At 38.6% G+C, this 12,753-nt stretch overlaps 1 protein-coding gene across 2 annotated transcripts in view; it reads right to left on the bottom strand.

The window, feature by feature from the left end:
* PLPP1 (phospholipid phosphatase 1) overlaps window positions 1-12,753 on the bottom strand; it is a 114,902-nt gene that overhangs the window by 76,251 nt on the left and 25,898 nt on the right. Inside the window, exon 2 of one of the 2 annotated variants that reach the window (XM_079703249.1) lies at window positions 2,210-2,364. The exons of the other annotated variant lie outside the window; for it this stretch is intronic. Coding sequence (XP_079559375.1) covers window positions 2,210-2,364 — 155 coding nt within the window. The remainder of the gene's footprint in view (window positions 1-2,209; window positions 2,365-12,753) is intronic. 2 annotated transcript variants of the gene reach the window in all.

Genomic DNA, 12,753 nt, shown 5'->3' with positions numbered 1-12,753 from the left:
AAAAAAAAAGTAATCTGAAAGCAATTAGAATACCAAAAATAGGGGAAAATATTTCTTCCAAGTTGTATTTTATCCTTTAAAACTGTGAATATCATCTACTTAATATAGCACACTAATAATACTTGTAGCAATAATCTACATAATAATCAATGCTAGAAAAATACTTGTGCTGAAATTCAAAATCCTGGGGGTTTTTTGGTTGCATTCACACACACCACAACAGTTGAAAAGGATAATGCAAAGTCCATTACTCTAAATTTTGGTTTAAAAGGCTATTGACATTTCTGTGTTTTTTACAATAATCACCAAGAATGATGTCGCTAAAATCCCCAATCAAAAATGGGAGTAGGGCTCCCCTGGTGACACAGTGGTTGAGAGTCCGCCTGCCGATGCAGGGGACACGGGTTCGTGCCCCGGTCTGGGAGGATCCCACATGCCGCGGAGCGGCTGGGCCTGTGAGCTGTGGCGGCTGAGCCTGCGCGTCCGGAGCCTGTGCTCCGCAACGGGAGAGGCCACAACAGTGAGAGGCCCGCGTACCGCAAAAAAAAGAAAATGGGAGTAATCCACATCCTAGAGTAAGAGAATTTTAATAGGCAAACACTGCATACAATGGAGACATAACAGGATTTCAAATAACACATTTTTTAATGAACTTAGAGTAAAGGTTTTTTTGCACATTAAGATATGTTTACATAAATGTTCTTCCATCTATCTGCATGCTTTCCTGCACACTGTTTCATAAGCCTGGTGGCTAAAATAGAGGTTACCAGTTATCATGGAATTTACTTCTTAGGAAAAAAGTAAATATTTCCTTAAACTAACCCCAGATTTTCCTTCCGTTTTACTTCTATGAAAGTGGCTTTAATCAAATTAGGATGCACAGACTGCATGTGGAAATGTTTAATATATCTTGAAACATAACTAAATCCAAGTCCCCTTCACCTTCAGAATACTGTGCTAAAGACATCACCAAAAAATAAAAAAATAATTTGCTAGCCAAAAAAGGCAAATATGAACTGAACGCAGATATGAACTGAAAAACCAAAGAACAAGGCTATTATTCTTAGCCAATTTGGGGGAAAAATAGGGAAAGAAAAGCCAGTCTGTCCTACTGTGGAAATAAGGCTTCAGTTTGCTAAAACAATAAAAAAAAAAAAGTAAGTCAACTATCTGGGGAAGGCAACTGACGAGAGACAAGTTGTCGAAAGAGAAGTATGGCATGATCTGCTGGACTCCCAAGACACTCAAGGAGGTAAATCTTTATTCTGCTTCTTCTCATCCATTTCCAACTCACACAGAGAGACACAGGGCAAGGTGCAGAAATCCGAACCAAGGATAGAGAAAGTAAGCACAATATCTCAAGTGCCAACCTTAAGCTAGTTTGTGAAATTTAACCTAGAAGCAAAGTGTCCAGTTATTTAAAGTAATGAAACCCAGTATTAACCTACAAACTGATGAATAGTACAACTTAAAAAACAGTGATATAGTTTTGATATATTCTGAGGATTTTCTTTTGCATATGTATTTACATTCTTTCTGATGAGCTGTATTCTCAAATTTAACAAATAAATCTGTCTCCTTTTTTGTGGCCTCAATTTCCATTAACATGATAAAACAAGCATAATCTGGGCTTCCCTGGTGGCGCAGTGGTTGAGAGTCTGCCTGCCGATGCAGGGCACAAGGGTTCGTGCCCCGGTCCGGGAAGATCCCACATGCCGCGGAGCGGCTGGGCCCGTGAGCCATGGCCGCTGAGCCTGCGCGTCCGGAGCCTGTGCTTCGCAACGGGAGAGGCCGCAGCAGTGAGAGGCCCACGTACCGCAAAAAAAAAAAAAAAAAAAAAAAACAAGCATAATCTTAGTTTCAGCTCTGCCATAAAATAGCTTACTGGGCTTGAGCAAGTATCTGGGCCTAAGTTTCTTCACTTGTCTACTGAAAAGTGTTGCTCCAAAATGACTTAAATGAACTCTTCATTCTAAAATAATCATTCTATAATTCTTTATGATGACATCAAGTTATTTGGGGCAATATCTCCCTTTAACTGGAGAAACACTGCCCTGGACTGAAGCAGTGGCTATATTCTTTAAGCAATCATTCACCACACCAACACTGGTGACAACAGTACTATGTATTTACCCCCACCCCAATTCGATCACTTCATAAAACCTCCAGCACAACAAACCCATCACTACCTACTTATTCATTTACTTACACAGGAAATGGGTAAACCAAGCCCCACTGTGTTGAGGACAGTGGTTGTGACGGTACTGTCATGGTACGGATACTGGATGCTGTTGTCTTTACAGAAAAAGCCTCTCTGAAATGGATATATTTGGCCCAAATTTAGAACAGCCATAGGCATGGAAGCTGTTAGGGAAGGGAAAAAAAGACACACATGGTTAAATTCAATTCACTTCATTAGGAAGTAAAGTCTACTGAATGGGATGCAAATCTTAACCGTATTTTGCCCTTTCTGAAAAAGGATCACACTATTCCATTACATCCAAGAGTAAAGACTGAGGAAACCATGCATCATTAGCTTGTCCACATCAGCCCCACCTTTATCAAGTTTAAATTCTCTTACTTGCGTTGACCTCTGATTTTAGGGACAATCAATAAAGGAAACCCCAAGGGAAGACAGCAACATTGGCCCATGAAAAAAGAAAGTTGAGAAAACAAGAAGGTTTTGTATTTTACATGTTGTACGTAATTCATTTTTAACTGAATTGCTCAATACATTAAATATGTTTAAGAAAAAAAGGCAAAACTCAGTAAATACATTTAATAATCAATAATACATCATAACAGCCAAATGTAGTCAAGAAGGGAAAAGATATAAAATTTTGTTTCATATTAAAATTTAAATTAATAGGGTTAGAAAAAAATAGAAACTGTAAGTATATTTGATAATAAGAACAGAAATAAGCCCTTTGTTTTCCGAAGACAAATTAAAAATGGTTTTTATTAGCCCTGGCAAGGCTCCAAAATCACTTTAACAAGTTATACAGAAATAATGTTCATTTGAAATTTTTCACCCAAATAAAATGAAAGACCAAAGAGAAGTTAAATAACTTAAATTAGTAATTTCTTAGTATGTTTAAATTTACCACACTTTTAGGCTTTGTTTTATACAATTCAAACAGTCAAGCATCTACTTACTATATCCTTGATACTAGAGTATGCCATACATAGAGGAGACAATTAGTGTAAAACGGGCACTCGGTTCAAGAGCCTAAATTGTACAAGTAGCAAAGGAAGGCATACTCAGGAAGCAGTTTTAAAACTAATAATACTAAGACAGATTTTTGAGGGATGATGAAATTGTTCTATATCTTGATTGTGATGGTAATTCCACAACTCTAAGTATTTGTCAAAACTCACAGAACTGTACCAAAAAAAAGTACATTTTACTGTATGTAAATGTTAAAAGGAACACCACAAAAGAGAAAATATGACTAATTTCTAAAATGATATAAAAGGCCCTATAGGAATTCAGAGGTCAACGTGAACTGGAGTAGTTAGAAAAGACTATTAGGGCTTCCCTGGTGGCACAGTGGTTAAGAATCCGCCTGCCAAAGCAGGGGACATGGGTTCGAGCCCTGGTCCGGGAAGATCCCACATGCCGTGGAGCAGCTAAGCCCGTGCGCCACAACTACTGAGCCTGTGCTCTAGAGCCCACGAGCCACAACTACTGAGCCCACATGCCACAACTACTGAATCCCACGTGCCTAGAGCCTGTGCTCTGCAACAAGAGAAGCCACCACAATGAGAAGCGCGCGCACTGCAACGAAGAGTAGCCCCTGCCCGCCACAGCTAGAGAAAGCCCGCGTGCAGCAACAAAGATCCAACGTAGCCAAAACCAAATAAATACATTAATTAATTTTTTAAAAAAGACTATTAAAGAACAGGCAACTGAGCTGAACTTGAAGCAGCAGGTAAATCACAGGCAATAGGGAGGGCCTCAAGGAGAGCATTTAGTGGTAGAGGGATGCAAGAGCAGCATGAGGTCACACCAACAAGAGTACAGAGAGAATGAGCAAGAAGTTTTCAAGGTACATAACATTTTATAGCGAACATGTACTGCGTGCTCACACACGCCAAGCACTAGGCTACACAGATTAACTCAATCTTTACCTCAACCTTGTGAAGTAGGTAACATCACTTCCCCCTTTTTTCACATAAAATTACTATGAGGCTTTAAGAAATGAGGAATCCTGCTGGAACTAGTAAGTAGTGGAACCAGGATTACAACACAGGCTATCTGTTCCTAGAGTCAGTGTATATATATGATGTCTCCCATGGAGGCGAGTGATTTGCTAAATTAACAGAATTGTGACAAGGAAGATGATTTGGGTGAGGGGTGCCTGTCCTTTGAAAACGCTTGTTCAGTACAAAATACATGTTATGTTCAGAATAAAAACTCAACGTTAGTGAAACAAAATCTTCTTTTCTACAGATTACTCTTAATTCCACAATTGTGTGGTTTTTAATGGAAGGCAGAGAACCTGAGATTCGGGGGTTTAACAAAAAGAATTATGTTTTTAAAATACGGGCCTAAGAAAGGACTTATCCTGTAGGAATAAATAAAAAAATAAATAAATAAAATATCACTGTCCTCTTTTGCTCAGGGTTAGTAATACAGTAAAATAAGGGGTTTTTAAAAATTAACTTAAAAAAATTAGAAAGGGGAGCATTTAACACAGCTTTGAAATAATCTACTAATTAAGTGTTAAGTAGTATGTTGACAGGGAAAATAGAAAAGGACACATGAAAGAGTGTTTTGAATATCGAAATGACTCAATTTGAGGACTGGTCACAATTGTTGAGGCAGACCTGAAGATGACACTTCAGGCTTTGGGAATAGTGAGAATGATGGTCCCTGATGGTCCCATTGACAAAAACGTGAAGTTGGGACGGGCAGCTGGTTTATGATGAAAGAAAATTAGTTGAGTATTGAAAATATTGCCTTTGGGGTAATCTGACACCTTAAATGCTCAGCCTCATCTTTCACTCTTCCCCATGCAGCTTAAGGCTCCGATCACACTGAACAATTTGCTGTTGCCTGAACATACTATGTTTTCAAAACTTTAGGTACCTACATATATGTTCAGCCTTCTGTTGGGGATACCTGTCCCCTGTTTCCCTTTCCCTGCTAAGTAAGGCACTCCCTACTTATCTGCCCCATGGCACCTTGGACACACATCCATTACACAGTATTTTAAACTGCTTTTTGCATTTTGTCAGCAACTTGAGGACAAAGACCATATCATTCTTGTATCCTTCGGACCAGGCACACAGTTGGCTCTCAGTGAAAATTCACTGAACAGCGAAAGGAATATAATGCAGGATGAAGATCAGAAGTAGAGACAGATTTGCAGATTGTTGGCATTGGAGGTGGTAACAAGCCAGGAGAATAAAACAGTCTCAGAGAATGCCTAAAGTCAAGACTAACAGAGATCAATAAAAACAATCAGGTAAGGACTAATATCCATAGTGAAATCATGGAAAGAGATTGCAGGAGAGAGAGAGGGAGAGGAGATGATTACATGCTCTAGAGGGCAGGGGCTGTGTCTCTCTCATTCAGCAGAACATATTGACCATTCTTTAAACACAAGAATGAACAATAGAGAAGTAAGACAATGTTGTTATACAAAAAGCCAATGAAAGTAGCTTAGAGTATCAAGTCTGTACTAGGTTAAATGTAGGACGTCAATGCTAAGACATCAAGAAGAGTGAGAACAGAGTAAAGACAATGAGGTCTGAGGAAAAAAGGTGTCATATATACTCTGTGAGAGAATATCTTACACCACCTCCACTAACACCACATCTTTATGAAGAAACTTCAATAATGAGCTTCAGTATTGGGTTGTCATTGTCTAAGCATGAATCTCTTTCTTCAAGCTAAATATATCACATGGGGCTTCCCTGGTGGCGCAGTGGTTGAGAGTCCTCCTGCCGATGCAGGGGACACGGGTTCGTGCCCCGGTCTGGGAGGATCCCACATGCCGCGGAGCGGCTGGGCCCGTGAGCCATGGCCGCTGAGCCTGCTCGTCCGGAGCCTGTGCTCCACACGAGAGAGGCCATGGCAGTGGGAGGCCCGCGTACCGCAAAAAAAAAAAAAAAAAAAAAAAAAAAAAAATCACAATGATTTCCTCTATTACTCATATGATTTATATATACACACACACACATACACACGCACACTACTATGGGCTGAATTGTGTCTGTCCCCCCAAATTCTTATGTTGAAGTTCTAACCCCCAATTTTACTATAATTGGAGATAGGACTTTTAGGAGGTAATTAAGCTAAATGAGGTCATAAAGGTAGGGTCCTAATTCAATAAGATTAGTGGCCTTATGAGAAAAGGAAGAGAGAGAGAGAGAGATCTCTTTCCACACGCACGCATCCAAGGAAAGGCCATGTGAGGATACAACAAGAAGGTGGACATCTACAAGCCAGGAAGAGAGCCCTCAAAAGAACCTGACCATGCTGGCACCCTGATCTCAGAATCCCAGCCTCTAGAACTCTGAGAAAACAAATTTCTGTTGTTAAGCCACCTAGTTTTTGGTATTTTGTTATGGCAGCCCAAGCAGACTAAGACACACACACACACACACACAGGTATAGCCATCCCCCCAGAGTAAACAGACACTTCTACTCTAAAAAGCAATGGAATATTCTCTATCTACACAGAAATTATTTTCAGTGGTAATTTTTTAGGGTAGTAATAGAGAGTTCTGGGTCAAAGTTAGTACTATAGGAAGATTCTTCTCAAAACAAACTCTTTCATAGGACACGAATATTCTTTCCTTAATATATAAAGGATATAGAAACTATTTTTGACACTAATCATAATTCTAGGGTATTTTTCTCTTAATTGAAATTCCCTTAAGAGAAGTCACTTTTTTTTTTTTTTTGCGTTATGTGGGCCTCTCACTGTTGTGGCCTCTCCCGTCGCGGAGCACAGGCTCCGGACGCACAGGCCCAGCGGCCATGGCTCACGGGCCCAGCCGCTCCGCGGCATGTGGGACCCTCCCAGACCGGGGCACGAACCCGCGTCCCCTGCATCGGCAGGTGGACCCTCAACCACTGCGCCACCAGGGAAGCCCAAGAGAAGTCACTTTTAAAAGTTCAATACTGCTAATAAACACATTTGTTAGCTACTGTATGTCTGCTCTTAGCACATCTCTAAGTTATATTGAGGAAGATAGACAAATGAATACCTGGAGATAGATACATATATATATATTTATTTCCTATATTCTTCTCCAATTAAGTAATAATTAAAATATCTCCCATTTTATACATAGTACATAGTTCCTTAAAGACAAGTTGTTACAAAATATTCCAATGGAATAAATCTAAAATGCATTGTAAAGAGAATCAATGTTAATTTCTAATATGTAGAAGCAAAGGTAAAGAAAAACAAGTCCTAAGTTTACGTTTTGAAAAGAATGAAATATAAATCTAGACATTATTAAAGTAACTATACTGACTTCAGTACCCACTACACCTTTCCCTATTTTCTCAATTTCAGACATCTAAATAAATATTACACTATAGCACAGGGAAATTCAAGTGTCCATCTTCTTGAAAATCTCCTCTCATTATTCACTCAGACATTTCAATTCCTATGACACGGCAGCCACAGTGCCAGGAAAGGAAAAAGAAAAAAAAGGGAAGGACTAAAAACACTAAAGAAGGAAAGGAATGAAAAAGACCTCACCACAAAATTTTTAATAAGAGAGAGATAAGCGCTACTGGAAAATAACACAGCTGTAACTGCAAACAGAGCTGAAGCTTAGATGACTTAGACAATGTAGCAGTCAGGATCCCAGCAGGAAACAGCACTCCCAAACTGGGGAACTTAAGAAGAGCTTAATAAGGGACTATTTACAAGGTATGGTGAGGGCAAAGTCAAGAGATAGTACAACCTTCTGAAGCTGCAACCACTCCTAGACCTAAAAGGTTCAAAGAGCTATGACCTCTGGGAGAGCCAACACGACAGGAGTTGGCAGGAGGACTCCAGGAGAAGAAACCCCACTCTCCTTCCAGTGCTTCCCATTCTTCAAACCCATCTAGAAGCCAAAGGGCAAAGTGAGCCTCCTAGCACTGAGGACAAGGTAGACAATGCTGAGAGCAGGTCCACGCAGGGAAAAAGCTAGAACCGGGAGGCAGAAGGTAAGACCAGTCAGGGTCTCAGCATGAAATAGAGTCCAGTAACTAAATATAGATAACTCAGGAGAGTTTAATAAAGGGACTATTTACAGAATCTATATTCAGACTATATATTAAGAAGTTTGGACTCTATTCTGTGGGTAACAGGAGACACACCACCCAATCTGTGCCTTAGTGGGGAAAAAGACTCTGGTAAAAACTGTATAAAGGAAAAAGAAGTATGAAGTTAGAATAGAGGGAAAGTCCAGAGGCAAGGAATACTAGTGTATATGAGAGATGTTGAGGGCTTCAAATAAAGAAATAACAGTGGAAATAAGAAGAGACAGTTCTAAAAATGTTTAGGAGATTTTTCCCACAGAACTATGGACCATGTCTCTGTATATGTATATATGGATGTGTGTCTATCTCTCTCTTAAATACACACACACACACACACACACACACACACACACACACACACCTATCTTCAGCCTTTGGACTCTCTACAAAATACATTTTCCATTTGTCCTTTACCCTGAGTAGATTACTATCTGATAGACTTCCCTCCACAATCCTGCCTATAGTAAGCACTTCAAGGAATATATGTTGAATGAATAAATGAACCAATGAATAAACAAGCATGCAAAAGCCTCTGAGGCACATAATAATAATTTTGTATAACTATAAACTTAGGTCCTGAAAAGTTTTAAGTTATTTTTCTCTCCACAAGACCCAAGTTAAAACAAATAAACCAAGAAAAGAACAAAAAACAAACAAAACTGGTTAATGATCTTAAGTCCAAGAACATGCTAGGGAAGCACTTACAATTCTATATTCTAACAATTATTTCTCAAGCTTGTTTTCCACTGGGAACACAAAGTGCTAACAAATAAAGATAAAAAGACTGATATACCCACATTAATTGCTAAAAGAAATTTATGATTCACAAATTCCTGGAATCTTGAAGGCAATTTTTGTACAGTCCAGCATTATCTCCAAACAAAGCTTAAGACATGGCTATTGCAGAAGCACTTCTCTCAGCAGCACCCCTTACTCTTTTCTCAATGAAAAAAGGAGTTGGGGCCCCAATTCAATCTTCTTTCCTGATCCACCCAAAACAGAGGTCCACAAATTCCCGCAGGAAAGCAGAAGGATCAGATTTCCAGATGAAATGAGGAGTATAAAGCAATAATACTTCAAAATAGGACTTTACAAATAATTAACAATCAGCTCTAGATCCATCTTTTCCTAATCTCTTCTCTAGAACCTACAGAAACAATCAGACCTGAAATTTTATCACAAAGCACACAATAACATATCCTACGCCATAAAAGAAGTGTTGAATTCCCAATCTCAGCATCCATTCTATACATCTTCAAAGTTAGCAAAGGACTTTGTTCCAAGATTCCCATGTAAAATGTTTTCACATACTGTACAACTTTACAGTACATACTATACTGTGCCCTCTCAGTTAAAAGGATAAATCAGGGCTTCACTGGTGGCGCAGTGGTTGAGAGTCCGCCTGCCAATGCAGGGGACACGGGTTCGTGCCCCGGTCCGAGAAGATCCCACATGCCGCGGAGCAGCTGGGCCCGTGAGCCATGGCCACTGAGCCTGCGCATCCAGAGCCCGTGCTCTGCAACGGGAGAGGCCACAACAGTGAGAGGACCGCGTACCGCAAAAAAAAAAAAAAAAAAAAAGGATAAATCATAATGTGGTCTCTTACTCACTAGGAAATATCTGCTCTTACCACAAGCACCTAAAATAGTTGGGGCAGCCTAGCTTACAAGACTCTTAAAGAGCAACCCTGCTAGTCTTGTAGTAATTTATAAACCTGAATAACAAAACACAAATATGATTAAGAGAAAGGTTTGCTTTATAGTGAAAAAACCAGTTAATCATCTTCCATGGCCTTTCTCATATATGTCCAAAAAGAAGAATGGAAATTAACATGTATTGAGCACATATAGGTCACTATCATGCTAAAGCAGCTGCACATCCACTACAACTGTATATTATCTTCATATAAAACATATTTATGCTTTAGATGTCCTACCATAAAATCTGGGGAAAAAAATTTTAAACCTAATCAATAGCATGAGTATGAATCATATACATAGAAATATATGTATATGTATATATTGTTTAGTAGGCAAACTAACCTGTACAAAACATTATATTTAGTATAGTTTCATTTACATAAAACAAAGTATTTGCATTTATGTCTAAATATACATTGGAAAGCCTAGAATATATAACCAACTTTCAAGTAGTTATTTCCAGATGGTATTAATACAAATCAGGTAGAAAACTAATTTTCCACTGTATGTACTTCCATGTTTGAATATTTCATAATAAAACAAAAGATCATGATCATTAATTTTGAATTTTAAAAAACACTTTATCACAATGAAACCCTTCTCACTGTGTTTCCTGAAATTGTTATACATGCAACTTAACTGAAAAAGTCCCATCTATAGTAAAGAGATTGTTTGAAACCAGGGCAAAGGAAAAGGCCTATTTTTCTATTCTGTTTAAAACAAAAAACAAAGTAATAGTAACAAAGTAACAGAAATTATCCTTTGGCTTTTATGCCTGATTGATAGGCTCTCAAAGAACTAGGCCTACAGTGAGATTATTACTTTTGGGGGTTTTCCTCTCTTGCAACTTTTGAAAACTACAATGATTTACCACATATGAAGTAGGTAGATCATAATAGCTATAAGTTTAGTATCTCCTAAAAAGTGTACAAAACAAATTTCCAAGGTCTAAGGTTTTTCGACATTAGAAATTTTGTTACAACACTTTAGGCCCTTCCAGAACATGCTTATCTTATAGGCAGTAGAAATAATCTAGAGGGTCATCAGTTTAGTAGAAGGTCATCAGTTTAGCAGGGGTAATCAAATACAAGCCATAATGAATATACTTATTTTAGTCACCACTTCTTGAAAAATCTTATAAAATAATGGTACTCAGGCAGATCATTCTAAAAGGGTGGCACTGTCTTTTTAATTATGTAGTAAGCAAAGGAATATTACTCTAGTGGGTCTTTCAAGTTTTTGATTTAAACAAAACCTCAAAACTGATTACATATTAATATAAACCATTAGTCTGATGGAGAAGAGAGGAAAGAAAATAAGCAATTTCATTTAGGGCAGTGTCTAATGAAATTTTCTGTGATGACAAAAATAACCAATACAACATGCTGTCCAATACAGCAGCCACTAGTCACACTTGACTAATGAGCACTTGATATGTGGCTGGTGAGAATGAAGGACTAATTTTTTTTATTTTACTTTAATTAATTTCATCTTAAATAGCTACATACGGCTAGAGGCTTTCATAATGGATAATGCAGATTTAGGGGGTCAAAAATAAACTAAGGTTGAGAGCCATCAAATTTCATTAACACTTAATACACAGCAAAACTAATTTTGATTCCCTAACTTAAGAGGAAATAATTATGAAGTACTTGAGTAAACATAGATTTAACTGTGAGCCAATGCCCAGAATAAAATTCCCCTACGTGAATACTTTTGCTTCCTTTAAAGAACCTGTCCCTGCTGCATCCCTCAAATTTAAGAACCCTGAATTGGCTTCTCTCTCCAGGCAACTAGCCTTCCTATAAGGGGAAGGAAGAGGGCTGGTCAAGTTTGTCTGGGGTACTCTCCTACCTGGCTCACCAACCTCAAATCTTCCCACTCTTCTGTCCTGGGGTAAGAAGCCCTTAATCTCTAACCCAGCAGAGTGCCTTCTTGTCTCTGGCTGCCCAAAGCCCGCCTTTACAGCACCCCATCTGAAGAGCAGCTACCAACTGCTTCTTCTTACTCCCAGAATTATTCATACCCTGAATGGAGGCCATGAACACTCCGCTTGGCTGTATACAGATAATACTAATCAAAGGCATGTAGGTTTTTGTAATTCATTCCAAGCAGCACAATACGTATGCTTATAAAATACAATCTAGTTTTAAGTTTCACTTCTGTAAAAGCTAAATTCTGTTCTTAGTACACTGACTGATCATCTGCTTCTAACCTAAGGAATTAGAAAGGATACTCAATCTCTCTCAAGTGGGCAGTAGTCATTACTGTTAGAACAGAAAAAAACAGAATTCTTTCCTGGTAGGCTTCTCAAGTTATCCCACATAGTGAAGTCTCTAAAGTAGCAGTTCTTAACTTCTTGGGGTTCACAGACCCCTTTAAGATTCTAATGAAACTATGGACCCTCTCCTCAAAAACACATGAACTTTTGCCATATAGTTTCACAACCTGCGTGCACACACACACACACATATACACACCCAAAAATGGTCATCTATGGACACTTCTGCTATAAAAGTATATGAAACATAATAAAAATAATTAATATCCTAAAGTCCACAGACCTAAGTGATCAGTAGAATATGACCTCAAAGAAGCTAGAATTAATTCAACCTGATATTCCTACATCTTCCCTTAATTCTGCTTCCTCCTTCCCCTCCTCCCAATTTTACCCTCTTCCCATCATCCCTCTTTGCTCTTTATACTTCGTCTCCTTATTTGGCTATATTATAGAACTAAAGTCACTTTTAGTATTACTTCCATACTTATTGCAATATT

The sequence above is a fragment of the Hyperoodon ampullatus genome (genome assembly GCF_949752795.1).
Source record: "Hyperoodon ampullatus genome assembly, chromosome: 4".
Lineage (NCBI taxonomy): Eukaryota > Metazoa > Chordata > Mammalia > Artiodactyla > Ziphiidae > Hyperoodon > Hyperoodon ampullatus.
Note: the sequence above shows the minus strand (reverse complement) of the source record. Positions and strands in the feature narration are given on the sequence as shown.